The sequence below is a fragment of the Macrobrachium nipponense genome, chromosome 1, assembly GCF_015104395.2.
Source record: "Macrobrachium nipponense isolate FS-2020 chromosome 1, ASM1510439v2, whole genome shotgun sequence".
In the NCBI taxonomy this organism is placed as follows: domain Eukaryota; kingdom Metazoa; phylum Arthropoda; class Malacostraca; order Decapoda; family Palaemonidae; genus Macrobrachium; species Macrobrachium nipponense.
This window is the reverse complement of record NC_087200.1, coordinates 171,414,228-171,436,971: the sequence shown is the minus strand read 5'-3', so window position 1 is coordinate 171,436,971 and position 22,744 is coordinate 171,414,228. Positions and strand designations below refer to the sequence as shown.

General features: G+C 37.3%; 2 protein-coding genes across 3 annotated transcripts in view; both read left to right on the top strand.

The window, feature by feature from the left end:
* The window catches only part of LOC135219828 (alpha-amylase-like), a 30,131-nt gene extending 12,655 nt beyond the window's left edge, over positions 1 to 17,476 (top strand). For both annotated transcript variants that reach the window (XM_064256927.1, XM_064256926.1), the window contains exons 11-15: positions 736 to 919; positions 6,998 to 7,159; positions 8,382 to 8,613; positions 10,156 to 10,279; positions 17,316 to 17,476. In XM_064256927.1, the coding sequence (XP_064112997.1) occupies positions 736 to 919; positions 6,998 to 7,159; positions 8,382 to 8,613; positions 10,156 to 10,279; positions 17,316 to 17,456 (843 nt within the window). In that variant the 3' untranslated portion in view covers positions 17,457 to 17,476. The remainder of the gene's footprint in view (positions 1 to 735; positions 920 to 6,997; positions 7,160 to 8,381; positions 8,614 to 10,155; positions 10,280 to 17,315) is intronic.
* A 4,531-nt stretch (positions 17,477 to 22,007) lies between these two features.
* Positions 22,008 to 22,744, top strand: part of LOC135219826 (thyroid receptor-interacting protein 6-like) — a 195,927-nt gene continuing 195,190 nt past the window's right edge. Inside the window, 1 exon segment of the mRNA XM_064256924.1 lies at positions 22,008 to 22,066. The gene's annotated coding sequence lies outside the window, so the exon portion shown is untranslated.

Below are 22,744 nucleotides of genomic sequence, written 5' to 3'. Positions count from 1 at the left end.
TCCTTAGATTTTCGCTTTAGATTACTAACATTTATTTGTAATAGCCCAGATTGACTCGTAATATTTTTTGCTATACGTTAACTAACAGAGGACAGTACTGAATAATGTGAGCGTTCAATACGTAGCGTAGTCTTTTTTTTTTTTTTTCTTAACACTTCGGATTTCATTTCTGTTCAGTATAAGATCCAGCATGATACGTAACGGAATTAACACGCGGAATATATATACTATATATATATATATATATATATATATATATATATATATATATATATAATTATATATAAAATGAATTTTTATCACATCACCGTGATTCATATACATACATCGAGCTACAAATGTCCTTTAATATCCAGTTCGCTCTACCTCAGAATTAATATATTTTTCATATATGTTAGCCGAAGGGGAATTTTTTTAGTTGATAATAACTTCGTCCTCTCGTGGGTTCGAACCAGCACACAGCGGACAGGGGAGAAATCAGGACTTCAGTGACATCATCATCTGTCCGCCGGGCGCTGGTTCAAACCCACGAGAGGACGAAATTATTATCAACTAAAAAAAATTCCCTTCGGTTAACATATATGAAAATATATTAATTCCGAGGTAGAGCGAATTGGATATTAAAGGACATTTGTAGCTTAATGCATTTATATATATATATATATATATATATATATATATATATATATATATATATATATATATATATTGATATTATTTCATATTTTCTTTTAGCAAACCTTCCAAACTAACATGCCACAAGGTACCTACGAAGACATCGTGTCGTGCCAGTCGGTCACCGTGAACGGGGATGGAACGGTGGAGATATCCATCACCAACGAGGACGAACCTGTCTTCGCCATCTGCGTTGGATGTGATTGTTCTGAGCCGCCTATTGTCACAGCCACTCCTGGACCTGGTAAGTCGCAATGCTGCTATTGATTTTGTTTTCAGTTAAGCATAATCCTAGTTCTTCCAGACCACTGGAAGATGAACAACTCTCCTATAGGGCTGGCCCGAAGGATTAGATATTTATTGACGTCGCTAGGAACTACAGCTTATTGTGGGATCCTTACACATCGAGGAATGAATTTATATCACCAGAAATAGATTCCTCTGATTTCTCGATGGCAATAATATGAAATTTTGTTTCAAGGAGTAGATTTGAAGATCTTCTCAGCCGACGATTTCTCATGCACTTACCGTAGACCATGTGCAATACTGATATATTATTGCCTCTGATTGCCGTAACTCCTAAGTTTGTTTCGTATAGACTTATTGTACGATGACATTTAATGGAAACGGTGATTTTACGTTCATACTCTAGGCACTTTTTTTTTCGTGCATGCAATACCTTTGTGAATTTTGATTAGCCAAGCTATTTCAGGAAATTGCTGAAATCAATCTGTTAGTGGTGCATCCACAGTTTCATCCATCTTATAGTTTTTACTTTACCTCTGTTCCTGCAATCTTAGTCACACCTCTGAAACTATCGCTTGTTAGTGCGACTGCGGGGCTATCTCCAAGTTCCACCTTTAGATCCTCGTAATTTATCTCTTTTATCTTTTGGATGTCTTTATCTTTCTGTCCAACCACTCCAACTCTCTCTCTCTCTCTCTCTCTCTCTCTCTCTCTCTCTCTCTCTCTCTCTCTCTCTCTCTCTCTCTCTAGTTGTATGTCCTAAAGTGCCCCAGCACTTGGCTTGACAGCATAAATCTCATAAAATTAAATAAATTTGTGGTATTGGGCTTAAATCTAACTGGCCCATATTTACACAGTAGATGTTTCAGGATGTTCTGAGACCCTTCTTAAATCAGTATGATATAGAAGGTTATAACTAATTATTTAATCTTCATGTTCGTAACCCGTTTTTACTAAATTATATGCACCAGTTTTCCTAAATGGGTCTCCAAATTTGTAGGATGATAGCGCATGAGCGAAAAAAAAAAAAAAAAAAAACTAATTCATAATAAGCAACCAAAATACTATGGTAAAAGTCAATTTCCAAGGAAATACCGACGCGGAGCACCTACGTATGTCTACCACCAAATCATCTGCCAGTTCGTAAATACAAAAGTCACTCATGGTGAAAACAGTTTTGTCAGAAATACAAAATTTTGCAATTAATTGTGTATTTTACCGAATAAATAAACTCGGTTATGAAACTCTCTCTCTCTCTCTCTCTCTCTCTCTCTCTCTCTCTCTCTCTCTCTCTCTCTCTCTCTCTCTCTCTCTCTCTCTCTCTCTCTCTCTTGCACAGATATACAGAAATGTAGTATCAAGAGTCCCTACTAACTCATGTAATCATTTAGCACATACATATAATTCAGTTTTACAAAGTTATGTGAGTGCTGACGACTGCCATGAAACCAGTTTTCTGAAAAATCGAAATAAAGAAAACGGAGAATGCATGACTGACTCGTTTATTTATGCCAGCCCTCCCCTGTCATGAGCTATCAAATTTTCTTTTGTTTGAAGACAAACTAAATTATGGAGGGTGCGATTTTTTGCTTTTCATGAAACTGAATGAGTTCCTGTAAACTGGTGCAATTAATGATCTGGCTAAAACAGTACTAAGAATCAAATGGGTTTCTTCCCTTGGTCTTTCCCACCGTTGTCTACATTAAGGGGTCGATTGCCTGATGCGCCTTCTCTACTGTACTGCCTTATATCAAAGGCATCATTAGGCATGGTTTATTGTTTGGCAAAGAGGATTTCTACGAGCGCATGCCCTTGCTGTCATCAACCACAGTTATTGGCAGTGGGCCTAGCCTTTTACTAAAAGAGTACGACTGCAAGGCAGCAGGATCCTTCTAGTTCACTTTTACGGCGCGCAGGACCTACGTTGGTAGTGTTCTTGCACCCCTACAACAGGATCATAAGTTTCTTCCCTTGCTAGGCTATACTATATATATATATATATATATAGGATATATATATAATATATATATATATATATATTCCCTTTGGTTTTTTCCAGGGATTTTTTTCATTACATGTATGGATGGTAGTAGGAAAGAGACTGAAATATGTTGATTCTTACGCCATGTAGCACATTTATTGGGCACGCAATGGCAGTTACATACTTTCAGCTTGCCATGAGTACTACAGGTTTTTATATCCTCAATTGTCAGATTTATCGCAGAGCGTCTCTGTAGCAGACAACACTCACACCCTCCTTGGAGGTAAGTTCCAGCTCAGTGTTGTAGGATCAATTCACATCGCGGATATTTTTATTGGTTTCCGTTTCGGCAAGTACTTTTCCGTTTGTGAAAGTGATTATACATGTGAATAGATCCTATAACACTAAACTGGAACTAAACCTCCAAGGAGCGTGTCAGTGTTGTCTGCTGTGGGATAAATCTGAATATAAACCAGTATACAGTACTCATGGCAAGCTGAAAGTATGTAACTGTCATAGCGTGCCCAATAAATGTGCTACACGGCGTAAGAATTAACATATTTTTGTGTCTTCCTTATTACCATCTTTACATGTAGTAATGGAAAAAACCTGGAAAAAACCAAAAGGGATTAATATATATATATATATTATATATATATTATATATATATATATATATCCTATATATCCTTAGAAGGGAAGAAACCCACGATCCTGTGGTAGGGGTGTAAAAATACTACCACCGTAGGTCCTGCCTGTCGTAAAAGGCGACTGAAAGGACAGCTGTTGCCTTGCAGTCGTACTTTTTAGTAAAAGCCTAGGCCCACTGCCAATAAAAGTAAAGTGGCTTTTATCTAACTTTTCTAGCTTCAATTTTTACCCCACCTTTCAGAAGCCATCCTTTGTGGCGCTAGATTTTAGAATCGTGACTTCTTGGTTAAACTAACTTCGTATACTAGTGTAATACTACCAGTAATTATCATTAGCACGAAAGTTCGTTCATTGAGAGGTTGCCATTATCTGTACAATTTCCGCTCATCTTACAACGAAAAAAGATTGATATTGAACAGGAAAGTTGATAGATAAGATATGCATTTTGCTTTCATTGTGGAAGTTCTTAAGTTTAGTCATCGTGGTCTTAGATTAGAGACTGTAGCTACTTCGGACATCCCAAAGAGAAAGTCAGGAAGGGGCTTGAGCCTCGTGTCAGCTCAACCACAATTTGTTCCTTCTCCTTTATCCAAGTGGTGTCCTGTGTCCGCAGATCACATAAACAGGTTGCTCTACTGTTATCTAATTTTAAAAAATAATTAAATGTTTCATGTATCTTAAATTCATCTCAAATCTGGTTTTGGAGTGATGCTATTTTTTTCTTTTCGAATAGTCATTTCAGTTGAAGAGTACTTTTGTCTCTATTCATATTTGTATTTGGTTTTTAAATCTGCTTTCGTTTTATTCGAATAGATGGGGCCATATTAAATGAGTTCGTTCACCTTTAGTATTCACTGGTTTCATCGAAACAGCCTAAATGACAAAACTTGCATCGTGAACATTTGGAATTGATCCTCGTTATCTCTCGTACACATTTTTGTATTTATTTGTGTTCTTGGAATTTAATCCAGCATCCTTCTGTGTCTGACATTTATTGAGATGGCATTTGTCTGTCCGGCCGCACTTTTTTCTGTCAGCCCTCAGATCTGAAAACCTACTGAGGCTAGAGGGCTGCAAAATGGTATGGTCATCATTCACCCTCCAATCATCAAGCATCAAATTGTGGCCCTCTACCCTCAGTCGTGTTTATTTTAAGATTAAAGCCATCCGGGAACGTGCGTCAGGCACCTACACAGGCCACCACCAGGATGTGGCTGAAAGTTTCATATCGCATTATACGTTGTACAGAAAACTCGATTGCGCCGAAGAAACCTTCGGCGTTCTTAGGAGCATTTTTAATTTACTTTTCATTCCTGCGTGGGTGTTGGTCCTTTCTAAATGGAATGAATGTCAAAGGGAACAAAAGAAATTTGCTGATATTATGTCAAAAGCCACGTTAGCATAAATGACGTTTTAATGAGTGAGATGTGTCATGGTAGCTACTTCGAATGAGGTCTCTCTGAGCGGAATGGAATGTGACGCAAGACCCGACGTATTATCGGAAGAAGTATAAAAGGGGAAACTTCTGGACAGCTTCAAAAGATAAAGAGATTACACATTTCAAAGAGATAAGATTGTTACCTTCTGCTGATTCTTCCTTTCCTTTCCCTCGTTTCATCAAATCCCTCTTTACTTACAAACCAATATTACTTGAGTAGTTTTGGTGAATCGAGTTATTCAAAGAAATCATTTCATTTTTCGTTTATTTCCTTTCGGTAGGTTTCATACAGTTAACTATTCTTCTGGACTTTCCCAAGTGGACCCACATTATCAGTATTGTTGATACCAATAACAGTGACATAATATCCGGTGCGTCCGTCACACGCCTTCAACCACCACACTAGATTGTCAATATTCTGGACAGTCTCCTAATATTCGTCCAGAATTTGACAGTGCTGTGGCATCGCCATCCTGAATTTATTCAGCTGTGTTTTCCTCTCTCTTACACACTGGAAGTTCAGTTTTGTAGAGGCTTTAAACCTGCAGAATAACCTTGTTATCCTGTCGAAAGAATAAGGCCTGCCCGTTGATCATTACCGTAATAAGGACCACCACTTTAACTGCAGATATTCCGTATCAAATAGTGAGGAAGAGCTTTGATATCTAGATTTCCATATAAACTCTCGAATGGGGAGAGGAAATCGTGCAGACTCAGTTCTGAGTTGGAAAAATTGCACTCGTGTTCACACGTTTAAACTGGGTCGAATGATGCAGCTGATATAATTCATCCGGAATATTATTCAAGTTTGAATGCATAGAAACAGTCCCGGAAAGTTACTAATATTATTTGTGTTGCTCTCCAGATTTCATATTTACTTGAAATAGCAAGTGATTCAGAATAATTCCTAATACGTACACTCTTACACATTTATATATTTAGCTACATATATAAAAATATATAATTATATATATATATATATATATATAGATATATATATATAGATATATATGTATATATCTATATGCTATATATATATATATATAGATATATATATATAGATATATGATATATATATATATAATCTATTATATAATATAATATATATAATATATATCTGAATCTTATATTATATAGTGTGATATCTATAATATATATGATATAATATATATTATTTCTAATCTATATATATATCTATAATTATATTATATATCTAATATATTATATATATTCTATTATCTTAATATAATCTATATTATATATGATATATATATATATATATAGTAGATATTATATATATGTAATATCTATATATAATAATATATTATCTATTATATATATATATATCTATATATCCAATATTTTATGTAGCTAAATATATAAATGTGTAAGAGTGTACGTATTAGGAATTATTCTGAATCGCTTGCTATTCAAGTAAATATGAAAATCTGGAGAGCAACACAAATAATATTAGTAACTTTTCCGGGACTGTTTCTATGCATTAAAACAACTTGAATAATATTCCGGATGAATATATCAGCTGCATCATTATAGTATATATAGATATTATATAATATATTATCTATATATATATATATTTTATAGGATAAACTAAAAATAATTTAAAAATATATAGATATATATATATTATCATATATATATATACTATACTATATATCTATATGTATCTATATAATGATATATTAGATATATATAATATATATATATAATATATATATTATATAATATATATGTATGTATATCTATTATATATATATATATAATATATATATATATATATATATATATATATTATATATATGCTTCATTTTCTGAATTCGTTTACTTCCCTCTCTTCAAGATGATGACTCATTTGTCTCTCATGGTTAACTGGCACTCTCACTTTCCCATCAGGATTGATGCGGGCGGTGGGTTGCCGACTAAATCGGTTCTTGCATAAAAAAAAATATAACAGCTCCCTACGTCCATACTGTCGATTTATTTCAGATCACACTACGGAACCCACAACGTTCAGCTCCACCACCGAGGGACCAACAGTTCCCCCGATCGTAGATGGTATCCACAGAACTGTCATCTTTATGCACAAGCAGACTATTGATGGCCAGGACCTCTTCGTTCGAGGTGGAATAGGCGAGAATCAGCGCCCTGGTAAGGGAGGTCTGAATTGCATTTCAAGAGCCTATAATCTCTCTGGAATTTCCTTAACTTTTATCGTTATTGTCGTAGTAATGACCCCTATACCATCTTTAGGGAAAAAGTTTCAAATAGTAACTTTTTTTTCATAAATGTCATAATAATGACCCCTATACCATCTTAGGGAAAAGGTTTCAAATAGTAACTTTATCGTTATTGTCGTAGTAATGACCCCTATACCATCTTTAGGGAAAAAGTTTCAAATAGTAACTTTTTTCATTATAGTCATAGTAATGACCCTTATACAATCTTTAGGGAAAAAGTTTCAAATAGTAACTTTTTTCATTATAGTCATAGTAATGACCCCTATACAATCTTTAGGGGAAAAGTTTCAAATAGTAACTTTTTTCATTATTGTCATAGTAATGACCCCTATACCATCTTAGGGAAAAAGTTTCAAATAGTAAGTTTTATCATTATTGGCATAGTAATGACCCCTATACAATCTTTAGGGAAAAAGTTTCAAATAGTAACTTATGAGATTATCAAGGCAAGCTTTCATTTATGGTTATTTTGCATTAAAGGGAATGAGAATAATTCTTCTGGGTCTCTTTGGCATCATTGTGTCTTAGGGACACCCGTAGTTGCAATCTTTAGTTTGATAATATTTAAGAATGTTTATTGCAGGAACAGTTCAGATTCCTAGATCCCCTCCCGCCCCCCTGCCCTTTTTTTCACGATGTGAAATATCATATGTATTACGTTGAGGTATATATTTGACATCTTGATGTGACTGAATATTTTAGTTACACTTTTGCAGTATTGACGCTGCAATATTTTCCATGATAAAAATGTTTTTAATTTCTGAAATATTTTCGTCACAGACGTCTGTAGTTAGAGAAAAGTATGGAAGAGCATTCAAACTGATCAACAAAACGCCATTGGCAGTGCTCATAACACTATGAATAATTGCAAAAAAAAATTTAGTACAATTCAATTTGGTAGGAAATTTCTAGTGACTGGCGCCTTCCAGTACATTTCACAATGAAGTGTACGTTTTTGTCACGGAAAGTTTCGTGACAGTCATTTCGTGTGATCGTATGTTACGAAGATGGGGAAAGATTGGTTATTCAGATCTAAAACTGAATGATCCATCTGCTTAAATTGCCATTTAAGAAAAGGTCATTGACCTTAACAAGGGGTTCTGGACCTTTTACCAGCACTAATATATCTCCAGGCTGCACCGACGACGTCTCCACGGACCCTTGCGCCATCGATATGGAAACGAACTCTTTGGGCGAGACTGACCATTACAGCAAGTACAATTCCTGGCGTGTTGGAGACAACAGGCTAGACTGGCTAGGAGGAGAGCCAGGTCAAGGCACTTACCAAGGCCAAGCTGCTGTTGGTTCTCCACTGGCATGGACATCCAACCAGCCCGGAAACCCCGGCTACCAAGAACTGAACCAGTGAGTCAAATGTGGGATCACATATGCCTAAGCCATTATTTTCCCCATTACCTTCGGTACTTCCTTTCATAATTAACTTAATTACCTGAAATATCTGCAATTATGTATGATTTATGATGCATCTCAGATGCAGCCATTTACACTGAATGCCTTACACCTGATGTAAACCATGTGACCAATGTTATAGTAACTTTTGTTGTGCCCCAACCTCTGTACTGTACCGTGTTTTATTCTGGTCTTTCCGTTTTTATACATGAACATATTGAACTGGAAGAAAAGCGTATGAAGGACTCTGCCTAAACAAATAATAGAAGGGACCATTCAATATCAAATGCAAAACTCCTATTTAAACTTGCTAGAAAACTTCATGACCTTTCAGCTTGTTCAACCCATGAGATTATATGCACACTATTAGTACACAAATTGACCCTTGACTGTTCATTCCTGCTACTAATGGCTGTGCTACAATGAAAAGTACAGAAATTGAACTGCCAAATGAGTGATATAATGTTTTTTTTATTCATATACTGCTACTGTTACAGTTTTAATCTTCCTTCAAAGAGAAGAGAGCGGATTTCAAAAGATCCGATAAAAAAAGTAATTGCTGTCGTTGCTTTCTGTCTAGATAATGATTGTTTTAGTAAATTCACTTGAACCGCGCATTTGATGTCTAGGCCAGTCCCTTACGACGCTCCTGATAAGCCAATCACAGGGTTGGAAACTCTCTTGAAACACGTATCTCTCAGGAGAGGTGGAACATACATCCTGCCTATGTGAACTCTCGAGAGAGACTGAGTTTCCAGCCCTGTGATTGGCTTATCAACAGCCAATCAGGAGCGTCGTAAGGGACTGGCCTAGACATCAAATGCACGGTTGATGTGAATTTACTATAGTCCCTTGACTGTTGATCTTACTCTTGAACAATGTTACTGATATCAGTACATTTACCGGCTGATTTCCCAGCGTCTATGCTATATCTCTCTAAATGTTTAGTGTTTAATTAGAATAATAAAAACATTCAAAGAACAAATATCTGCCATTACATACATGCAAAGTATAATTATAGCAGTCACTCCAACCCGTTTTCTATTAGAAAAATGTCTCTGGAATGTACTATTATTTATTTGAGTGGCTTTCATTATTAAAATCTAATACAAACAGAAATCTGTTTTCCTGAACAATGCTAAGAGATAAATGCAAGAATCATTTCACATGGACAAAAGAGGGAGTGCGGGTCTATATATGCTGGAGGCAAAAATGGGGCTTCAGGTAAGAATCTATAACTGATTCACTTAAGGTAGATTCTCGTATGAGCCTTATTTTTACGAGACGTTTGTTTGGTGGCCGCTGATTGGCTGGTACCGGGAGGAAGGCAGCTCCCAGCCAATCAGCGGCCGCCAAACTAACGTCTCGTAGGCATAGGGATCATCCAAGAATCTACCTTAAGCGAACCAGCTATAGTTTGGGAACCACTGGTTTAGTAGGACCAAAATTACCGAGTAAATTACCTCTATCGCTCACTTGTACTTTTATTGTGAACAGGTGGGGGGAGCACTACTGGATGATAGACACGGACATGAACTGCACGCAGACGGAGAATGGCTGGTTTGAATTAAAGGCCTTCTTGACGAACGATGGCTCCGGTTGGGAGGGAGATGTAAGCCAGGTAGGTCGTATTGGAAAAATTCTTTCCCAGGAGGAGGATATAAGATGAGATCTGTTGCAAGACGAGGCCAAAAAGACGAGGAACCCATTGTCTAGTCTACTGTCCAAAAGGTAAAAGGTAATGAAATAAAAGAACAGGTAGAACTAAATCCAGAGGAGAGCGATTCGTCGTCCTCTTCAAGGGAAGGAAGTTGTAGGCCACAGAGGAAATACAAGATGGCGGGGAATCCCGTAGCTTTGTGATAGATGGAAAATCGCTTGTCAAATCACGCATTCACTCATTAGTGTAGGAAGCGATGCTTCTGGCGGGTGTTGATTGAGAGTCTAAGAATGCATCAGAACATTGGAAAGTGCAACTTTTCCATTGTTATTTTTTAACAGTAGCTCATTTACTGGTTTTTTTTTTTCCAGAAGGCTAATCATTGTCGATTAACGTACTTTTGTGATATACTTAAGTGTTCACAAACGATGTCTTATGTAAACAATGAAAATGATTGATGAATTAATATTGCTATGGAAAAAGGAAATATAGAGTATATTGTGAACGTTCCCCAGCCCAAAATCACGTTTTTGCCTTCATATCGAAGTGATATTCTGTCATTTTTCCTTTAGTGGGTTTTCGGTGAGTCGTAAAATATCAACAGTATAAACGTTATATTACTCTGCTCAGTTATTAATTCTTGTTCTCTTTTACGCACTTATGTATTAAATGTGCAAGTTGCTATTCAGACAGTCACGTTCAGCCGAATCATCTTCGAATCTTTACAAGCGCTTTGGCACAAAAAAAAAAAAAAAAAAAAAAAAGAAAAAAAAATTAAAGATGATATTTTATTACTTGTGTCAGACATCTTGAACTTTTACTTTTCTCAAGCCCACTTTCAAAGTGCGGTATTGTCCAAAGGCTTTTCAGCAGTAGGTACCTTGTAAGATTCTGAATGATAAAAAATTATTATTATATCCTAGGTCCTCCCTTCGGCTTATATCATTATTATCAAATAAATGTGCTTCAGTCGTCATGTAATGATAAGAAGAAGAAGCTGATATTATTAAATAAATGTGCTTCAGTCGTCATGTTGTTGTTGTTTAAGATTAAGCTGGCCTTGTGCCAGCACGGGCTCTTGCTCGTAGAGCAGCCCGTTTATTCGTCATGTAATGATAAGAAGAAGCTGGTATTATTAAATAAATGTGCTTCAGTCGTCATGTAATGATAAGAAGAAGAAGCTGATATTATTAAATAAATGTGCTTCAGTCGTCATGTAATGATAAGAAGAAGAAGCTGGTATTATTAAATAAATGTGCTTCAGTCGTCATGTAATGATAAGAAGAAGAAGAAGCTGGCATTGTCACCAGAAAACACATGAAAACACAAACCACATTCCCTGGGATTTGAACCTCTTAGAAGTGAGCCGCTAGGCCACTCACTCACTCTGTTATTACCCCTCCCCGCCTTGCCAAATAGTCTAAGGTGAATTGCACATATAAAAGCAGGCAAAATCACCTCGAATTATATAAGTAGCAAACCTCCTACATCGGGATTTTAATCACTGATCAGTGATACAGCGTCCCAACACGATCCACGACTAATCACAAAACGCATATAATGAAAGGAACCATATGTTTATGCACTTAGAATGATCTTATTATCTATTCTATGAGAGATTACCTATGTATAATGTGTAATTAACCTCAGAGCCCTTGGGAAGGAGGATTGAATATGTCTCCTTACTGCTGGTTTGAGGGGATGGGTGGAGTGATTGACACCATAGGTGTGGTGTTAGGAGACCCCTATATGATTCCCGACGTATTTACAGTAGCATAACTGTGTCTTCTCCCTTTTTGCCTTTTATGACTGAGTGTCGTCCAGTTATCGAGTTATCTCACTGTTCAGCGGTTCAAATCCCCAAGGAGTCTGTTGCTCTTATTAGTATTATTACTAAAACTACTAATCGACCTCATATCAAAGGTATCTTAATAGTCGTTAACGTGTATGTGTGACGCAGCGCAGAAGGAGGAAATGGCGCATTATGTTACAGAAAGAAACATTAAAATTACTACAATACCGTTTCCTATACTTAGGTTCATTTGTAATATCCGGACCATTATCCTTATACTCCGTTTGGTGACGCATCCTAAGATCCTGTTTTGAACATTAAAATGGAGAATGCCAGTTTCCTTAGTGATTATTATTAAATCACTACAAGTGGCAGATTTAAGGGTGGGGGGCGGGTCCAACTGGTCACGTGGACCCCCTCCCCCACCCTGCCTCGTCCCATTGGTTATGAATAATAGAACAATGTTTCAACAGCAAAAACAGTAGAAACAACTACTACTACTGTGTGTATATATGTGTGCACACATTTATAAACATTGGTATACCACGTATATGTACCGTATATGTGTACATGTTACACACACGAACAGACATACGCACACATACATACATGCATACATATATATATATATATATATATATATATATATATATATATATGTGTGTGTGTGTGCGTGTGTAACATGTACGCTCATACGGTACATATACGTAGTATATCAATACATAATATATATATATATATATATATATATATATATATATATATATATATATATAGTGTGTGTGTATGCACACTTATATATACACACAGTAGTAGTATTGTTGTTGTCATTATTGTTTTTCTTGTTGTACAGTTGTTGCTTTTGAAATACTCATTAACTAAGCAAATGTTTGCTACTAACAATGATTTATTGAAAGAAAACAATGTTCTATTATTCATAACCATTGAGCGGGGGCACGGGACTAGGTGGAACCCTGCCCCCCTTAAATCTGCCTGTAGTAGTGATTTAATAATGTCCTTAAGGCAACTATAGTAGATTCACATCAACCGTGCATTTGATGTCTAGGCCAGTCCCTTACGACGCTCCTGATTGGCTGTTGATAAGCCAATCACGGGGCTGGAAACGCTCAATCTCCCTCGAAAGTTCACGTGGGTAGGATCTATGTTCCACTTCTCCTGAGGGATACGACTTTAAAGAGTATCCCTCTGGAGAGGTGGAACATACATCCTGCCTATGTAAACTCTCTCGAGAGAGAGACTGAGAGTTTCCAGCCCTGTGATTGGCTTATCAACAGCCTATCAGGAGCGTCGTAAGGGACTGGCCTAGACATAAAATGCACGGTTGATGTGAATCTACTATAGCATTCTCCATTTTAATGTTCAAAACAGGATCTTAGGATGCGTCACCAAACGAAGTAAGGTTAATTGTCCGGATATTACAAATGAAACTTAAGTATATATATATATATATATATACTATATAATATATATATATTATATATATATATATATATATATATATCCGCCACTGATCACTACGTTTGTGCGCGTCTGTGTGTCCTGTTTCTGTGTGAGTGTTCATGTACGTACGTAAGTACAGTAGAACACGCCTCTTGCGAAAGAAAACTGCATCATACGAGTTTAATTTTCTAAGGTCTTCCATTCGTAAAATGATTCATGTTCTTATTGTGAAAATAGTTTAACGAGACCATTGAGCTCATTGTCAGTTCTCACAGGGACGGCCTGAAGGATTTGTTTTGACATATATGTATTTTTTATATTCCGTTAATTAAATTACAGCTTTTCAAAAAGTTTATAATTGGATTATTTGCAAATTTTGAAGTTTCTGAGAAAAATGTCACATCGATTTATTTCATAAACTTGATTTTCGCTGCTGATTGCACTTTGGATATTCACACAACAAATGCGTAATAAATTCAGATGTTTTTCAGTTTTTATATTATGAATATATTAATTTTCTTTTTCACAAGTGCTATAGCCGCTCTTAATTTTCTTCAAATTTTTGGGTGTCAGAGAGAGATAAATGAAGGGATACTACCATCACTTCTGGCGGCGGATAAGACGTTTGGTTTGAAATAAGGTCAGAGAAATTGGGGCAACGTTCGGTGGAACCGGAAACCCCTCTCTCTCTCCCTCCCTTTAGCCGAAAACGGTGGCGAAATTTCCGTGCCGAAATTCCCAACTTTGAAGTTAAACACTTCTTACGTTTTGCAACTAAATGATACATTACACTACTCGCTTTTTACTGAGCTCAAAATTTGGAATGAACTGGTTACGATTACGACGACTTTGTAAGTCGGTTAATCACATCTGCATTATCACGCAAGCCGTTACTTGTGGGTAATTGTAGACATTAGAGTGACATGTATTTTTTCATATATTACTAGTAAAAGGGACCAGTATATATATATATATATATATATAATATATACATACATACATACATACACACATATATACATATGTATATATATATATATATATATATGTGTGTGTGTGTGTGTGTGTGTGTGTGTGTGTATGTGTGAAATCAATGGCTAACTGTGAATATTTATGGTAACGGGACCCATACAGTAAAGCCTATTGTACAGTCAAAATCGTCTGAATAAAATTGTAATTGATTTAACGGTACTGTTGGCGTAACTTGCCAGAGTAATCACATCGCATTTCCTGCGGAAGACTGTAGAAAAAGCCCCGACTTTATTATATTCCTATTAGATCTACTGTGGCCCATTCATTCACGAGCTCGTAATCTCATGTTTCTGCTAGGCAGAAACCTCCTATACGTAGGGTTTCATCGTTGTTTCGTAAAGTCTGCTTAAAGGGCGACATCTTTTGGAACATTTTGGGTTTATTGTAAATACATTGCCATTTCTAATATTTTATGTTTGCAGCTCCAAAACTCTCTTTCTCGACAAGGATTCCATCACCCTACTGGGACGAATTCTTTATATCGGATCTTGCGTGCCATCAGATCATCAGTTCCTGATTCCTAATTCCTCGTCGCTCTCTCCACAACTCTTACATTGTGGATACACCTCCAGCACAGGTGGAAAGCGCTGCATTCTGCAGAAATTGCACCATCAGTTACCCTCTTCACAGACAGTATTACCTGTTTGTATGTATCTTTTATTTGCATCGCCTGTCTTGCATAATTGTTGTATCTCTTTTGCTGCTACTTCTGATTTAATTCCAACGCTTCAGCATAAAATAATTCCAAGATGCCAACAGCTACAACAGTACCTATTCACAAGTCACCCATTTCTGACTATGTGATCTTTTTTTATAACTAACATGTTTTATATTGTCTTCACAACAATGACAGATTCTTTGGTATTTAGTTCTTTAGTGTACCCTCTTCTGCCGTGAACAACTACAAACCTCAGCTTTACCATTCATACTGTCTTTTCTTTTATTAGCTTCTTATTTTCTCAAGTATCTTACTGTTTTACTTCTCTTGAGATTTTGCTTTCCAAAATTTTTTACCTCATCTACCCAAATTTCCCAAATTTTTGCATATTTCTATAAGGCTTTCCCTTTTATTTTGATATCTGAATTTACTGTACTTTAATATGTGATAGCATTACCGTTTCCTACTGTTCTATTCTCCAGTGGCCATATGCCTGCCTCTACTATCAATCCCCAGTATGGTGTTGTTGCACCTTACTGTTCGAACTTTTCTGGGATTATTTGCTACTGAAGTCCTAATACGTTCATTTCTTTCCCTTTTATGACTCATTTTTTTCATTCATTTTAATCCATTGCACTTCACTTCAGTTGTTGTTAAGTTGATGAGAAAAGGCATCTAAATATCTTAGTTTGCATAGACACACATCTTCAAGAATTGGTGATTTAGTTTCGAATATACATATGCACACATACGCATTTGCACAAACAAAATCTCGTTTAACATCATCGAAATTTCACTTCATTATCGAGATATACGTGTGTAGCACATTGGGCCACTGTTATAATATGAACCTGCAAAAGGCGTGGAGAAATTTTGGGAGACATTTTGCGAACATCATGTATGTTCAAGCATTCCTTCTCCTGTTGGGGATTGATAAAATAACTGAAATGTAATCGATATGAAATTCTCTCTCTCTCTCTCTCTCTCTCTCTCTCTCTCTCTCTCTCTCTTCTCTCTCTCTCTCTCAACACACACTATCTATCTATCTATTTATAAATGTGCGTGTGTTTGCGTAGGGGTAGGTAGTTGGGCGTGTGTAATACAAGTGTGTATTTGTGTATGTATGCATTATGTTATTTGGGATTTCACTTCCTCCAAGGGCAGGAGGAGGGACAGCTGACAAAAGAAACTTCACGCACATATATGTATGCAATGAAGGCAGTAGGATCATCTTGCAACGGACACATGGACACATTGAGGACTGTCCCTGCATCACGTCAGTTGACTGGTCCCGTCAACAATGTCTGCAGTCTAACCTTCTACAGTTTCATGCTTTATTTATAGTAATATTTTACGTCATTCTTACACCTAGGATACTCTAGAAGATTGGACTGACAGTGCCGACAGTTCAGTATATCAGGCTTATCTATCACCTTCTTGAAGGGGAAGAAATATGCGCGGAATGTTTACATCGATTATTTTCAATTATTAATGCTCATGGAGGACGCGCAAGATGCTTCCTCAGCAGATTCGAATTATTTTTATGGCCCTTCCAAACCAACAACTGAGGCCTTTGGCATACATGCCTAGGCTAGATCTATGGAGGTAGGTAGTTATCATGGGCTATCCAGTCCTCTTTTAGGCCGGAGCAACCTCCTTCAGTGTTATCATAACTCAGAACAACTAAAGAGTGAGGCCACTGTAACTTCTGCCAAGACATAACGGAACCATCTCATGCCAGCATCCCATCTGCAACTGCACATTTTCCATCAGGGAAGGTCCCTTATCCTTGACTAAATAGCCTTCCACAAGGCATCAGAGTTGCGCCCTAACATGGGAGGCTTGTCGATAGCTGCAGTACAAGATAACTTCATTCTATCCTTAAGCCGAAGCTATGGAGCCGGATACATTTCACCTTTTCTGCATTGTTTATCTAAGTATTCTCACACTCATAAATACTTTCATATGTATGGTGCTTTCTATCTTACTCTGGACCAGTCAGTGTCTTGATCTCATAGCCTGCAGCATCTGACGTAGTCTCTTTTCCGTTTCAGAATAGTAAATGTTCGGGCTCTGCAGGAGGGTCGACCCCTTACACCAGCATTAACCACCTTGGTAGGTGTGGTTTCGTCAACGTTTTCACCTTTAACTCTCCTGACTGTATGATTAACAAATTCCCCGATAACCAATGGTGATTAAACGCTTTTAAAAAATACCAGGTTGTTTTCGTTGCCTACTATCCAAGAGTTGGGGTGATGAATGTGCGAGGTTTCTCAGGAATCCATTAATGGTAGAACAACAAATATTCATTGTACCTTCAAAGTCTTTCTTCTCTCTCCTCTATTACCTTGCCAAAAATCAAGTTGTATAGAGGATCGTGTTGGAATCACATTAATGACAAAACCGTTGATGTAAACTGATAGCATAATGATAAAAAAAATATCAAAAGTACATCCATAGGGTTGTGAGAGTGTTGTAAATATTGTATTGTGCTTGGACACCCAGGTTTTCAGTAGCGCTCTGCGGAACCTGCATCACTCTATTAAAGCTGTGACGTCCAGTGGGTGAACTTTCCTGGCAAATAGTTCATAGGAGATTATTGTCTGCTCATTTTTTCTCTATGTTTTCATTTTTAGATTTGATACCGACATATTTATCTTCTTCTAATCCTCACCTCCTTCCCTACTGAATACTTTCTTCTGATCTGTTGTTCTTCGGGAGATTAAAACCCTTCTGTTACCTGTAGTGCCCCTCTGTGCCGCGAGTTCGATGCTCGGGCATTCCACTGGGGGGTCAGATATGCGTATTTCTGGTGATAGAAATTCACTCTCGACATGGTTCGGAAGTCACGTAAAGCCGTTGGTTCCGTTGCTGAATAACCACTGGTTCCATGCAACGTAAAAACGCCATACAATCAAACAAACAAAACCTGTAGTGTCAGAGTTTCAGATGATCTTTCAAGCAATTGGTATTTTCTTATAGAGATTATTGGGAACGTGTTACAGGCTCTGGATTTTCTTTGAATAAGAGGTAAGAAAGGAATTGGAAAGAAGAAGGGAGAAAATTTAGACGTGTTTTTACGGGTGGAACAACATTTGCATACCGAACAATCACTTGATCTCGCTCACAGCCTTTTGCCAAACTAAGCTCCTTCAAACACCGTTGACAAGGGTTCAAAGACGCCGTATTTGAGAAAAAGGCCGCCGTTGGGGGGGGTGGGGGTGAGGGGGGCGATTGCCGGCCTGTCAGTAGGCATTACTTAAGGTTCTTTGCAGCTTGACTTCGGCCCCTATCTGCAACCGCCTTCGTTTCCTTTACTGTACCTCCGTTCATATTCGCTTCCTTCCATCTTACCTTCCACCCTCTCCTAACAATTGGTGCATAGTGCAGCTGCTTTGAGGTTTTCCTCCTGTTACACCTTTCAAGCCTTTTACTGTCAATTTCCGTTTCTGCGCTGAGTGACCTCATACGTCTCTGTGCTTGGCCTTTGGCCTAAAATTCTGTATGCAATTGGAAAAAGGTAGATTTCAAATTGTACGTCCGAAGAGCACATACACAAACAACGAGGTCAAGGGAGAGCATATTTGAAAGTATAGCAACTTGAAGAGTGTGGTCTTAAGTCTAATAATTTGGTAACGTTCATCTGTCTGCAAGCACTAACCTGTTTTTATGTTACGGCGTCAGTTTTTTTCATTACCACTTGTTATCTCTTAGTACTTTGCCACGAGTATTTATAACTCTCTCTCTCTCTCTCTCTCTCTCTCTCTCTCTCTCTCTCTCTCTCTCTCTCTCTCTCTCTCTCACATGTAAAGAATGTGTGTTGTGTGAAGATAAATTTGGGGTGGGGGGGGGGGGTGGTTTGCTTGTGATTTTTGCCAGTTATCTCAGGTATTTCCCTTTCCCACGGTTTTTCTGGTTTCGTGCCCTTTATACCAACAATGTCAGTCGTTATCGAATGCTGAGAAAGACTGATATTGATATGTGCTCTGAATATGACTCAGTATTTTTTTTTGTCGTACTAAATCTCCAGTGCGTGCACAATGTATAAATGGAATCGTAGATATTAGTATATATATACGCATATATATATATATGTGTGTGTGTGGATTGTCGTTCCATCATAAGCAAAAACGGGAATAGATGTTAAGTATGCCGTCGCTTTATAGGCGTGTAATATCCGTAGATTTATCTTTTCCCCGTGGTGGTTAAACAACCGCTTACCCATTGAGTATCTAGTCTAGACGGCAATAGCTTACCCCAGGCTCTCTCTCTCTCTCTCTCTCTCTCTCTCTCTGTTAGTTTGACGAATGCGAAAACTGGATGACGTGGACAATGCATTTTTTCTAGAATGATTAATGAACAGTAAATTTCACCTTATAAGAATGTGTGTATATATACAAACTCACACAACCACGCACATTATATGGATATGTATGTATGAATATACTCTACGTCTACGTAGATTCAATAGGTGCTATATTTCCGCTCTAGACCTTTATTTTCGGGATGAGGATGTTAACCCAATCATTTTTCCCAACAAAAAAAATTTCTGAAAGTCCATATTTTCGATTAACCAAAGTCAGTACTTTGAATAACATCAAATCGAGTAGTAGTGCATAGACCACATGCCCAATATTTCTTCTTAATATAACTTTTTAAGTAATTCATCTTGTATATTACACACACACACACACACACACACATATATATATATATATATATATATATATATATATATATATATATTATATATATGCAATGACATTTATAGAAGGAAGGGTCCAGTTTTGGGTAAAACGAACCCCCGCCCCCCCATAAAAAAAACCGGGTACGGGCCTTGACCAGACCCAACACTGAATAGTTCCGGCGCAGGAGACAAGAGTTGCAACGAATAGCACATGGATAGAAACTTTGTAAATATAGTTTCCCGTAGGGGGATAGTGCATTCTGTGCACCGCACACGGTGTAATGTTGACATTAATTAAGGTTCTTTGCAGCATCCCGTCGGACCCTAGCTGCAACCCCTTTCATTCCACTTACTAAACCTCCGTTCACATTCTCTTTGTTCCATCATACTTTCCACCCTCTCCTAACAGTTGTTTTTACCCACAATTTCCCTTTCAGCGATGAATGACCTCATAGGGAGCAACCCTTGGCCTTTGGCTTGAACTTTATATATTCCTATACATGGGTAGGCAGAAAGATGGGCAATTGAAACAACGTTCAACACGAAACAAATAAAGCCTCTCAAATGTATTATGTGAATGAATAGGGTACCATAAATACCGAAGTCTTGCAGATTTTAACGTCTTCACCTTACCTGTCACTACGAAAAGAATTGTTTCGTTTAAGAAAGAATGGAGGTTTGTGAAAACAAGCAGTCTAAAGCGGAGCACAGTAATGAAACTGGTTTCACAGTAGCGTCGACGGTGAAATTACTGGTTTGAAAATGAGAGCCGAAATGAATAAGTTATTAATGAGTAAATCGTACACCATATATAATACCTAACACTGTTGTACAGGGATACGTTTGGAAGGGCCAAGATAACCGATAACATTTTACTACTGGACTCGACTTAATTCAGGTCATTCTCATATCCTGAACCTCCTTGGCAAAATGTTAGAAATAGGAGAAAAGACGATCGGGTGAAAATGTAAGCTTTTTTTAGAAACTTGGATTTTACACATTCTACGATGAACTTTTTGATATGGATGCTTCTCAGTAATGCAGATATTTCATTAGAGGCAGGGGCGTCAATTTTGGGGGTAACTGCCCCCCCCCCCCCCTTTAACGACCCCCCCTAAGACTCAAGCCCCGCCTAGCTAAACCGTCTTTGCCCCCCCCCCAACAAAAATCTGAAATGACGCCCCTGATTAGAGGTTAGCAAAGTATTTGATCATTTATATTAAGTTTATGAAATGCCTCATGAAACGGATTCTTTTATTAGTATTAACCTAACTTCATTGACACTAATGTGAATTTTATTCACAATTTTGATATACTCTTATCCTTAAAAACTCTCATTTTCTGAATAATAGACAAAGTCTTTCTAGTCTTTCTATTCCATGGGTTTCCGTCTTGTTTTTCTACGATTAAAGTGACTTAGGCAAACTAGCATTTGGAAAGGAACAAAATGTGTCATTGAAAAATAGAAAGGCAGAGAATGAAAAAGCCGCCTAAAAAAGTACACATCGGTGGGTTCGTGGTAAGTGCATTAAGGCCATGGCCGTGAAGACGAATGACGTGTAATCCAGGCCCTTCAATACAAAGGATTTCTCTCCTGCAATGTATTGATCAGTGCCGACGTCGCTTCAAGATTCCCTCGTTTTCGGCAAAATATGCAAATTTTATCACGAAACTATGTAGATGATGGCATTTCCTATGAAATTGCAAAGTGTCATGTAACGCTTCGTTTCATTATATTTTCAGCTTCACTGGTTGTGAATTGCATGTATGAGACAATTTTACTTTCTCTTTCAAGGCGTTTTAAGAATTTTAAATACCGCGCGGAGTTGTCTTGTTGATCGTTCCAACAATGCAGTAGTATGGATTTTTCACCTTGTTTGTTTAAAGAATGTTTTAACGATATCTATTTACGTCAAATTTACATGAAAATCTTTGAATATATTTTCTATTGAGTTCACTGAAATAATTTTTGCCCATTATGATGGAAAACAAACTTTTAAAGGGATATACATGTTGGCACGTGAATTTACCCAATCACCTGTGAGTGAATGGTAGTATTGTGTTGAAGGGAGTGATCGTGGAAGGTTATCGGCGGTTGAGTATGTGATTATTTCAAAGGTAAGGTTCATTCACGTTGTATTTGGTATTATGATTAATATAAACTATTTCTAAAGGCTGTAAAAAGACAATCGAGATTTAAAAGTGTAATTTGCTTCCTCCTGAAAGAATATAAGAGACAAAACATGAGCGGTGCACAGCGCAGGTCAGTAGCTATCTGTTGGGTGAATTCTCTTGTCTGATATGCCTTCAGTCAAGATCAGATAAAAAAACAATTCCCTGTTAGTGCTTGACTGGATTTTGTTCTGGAAAGGGACAAACAACACTCAGAACCTCATGCATGTAATTGTGTTTCGTACCACATTGGGCAACGCCTAATTGAAGACAAATTCAAACAAGGAAATATGACATTCTTTGGGGGGTTTACATTTCGGGCTGAATTCAATCAGGGAATTTGTATGCAGTTTTTCAGGTGCTGAGTGAGCGTGATAGAGAATAACATTAAAAGGATCTTTGCTTTCTTTTGCTTATTGCTGGCGCATAATTCAGGAGTGAGGCTACTTATTCTTTTAAGTCAAAGCATTGTACAGTGTAATATCTTTTAGGATATACCTAGCTATTGAACTGAGTGCCCACCGTTTCCCTTGTTACATTCATACTAAACTGCTGAATCATGGATGAACCCCTTACACAGAAAACTTCCGCAACGTTCCTGCTCCACACATCTAGGTAACCTAC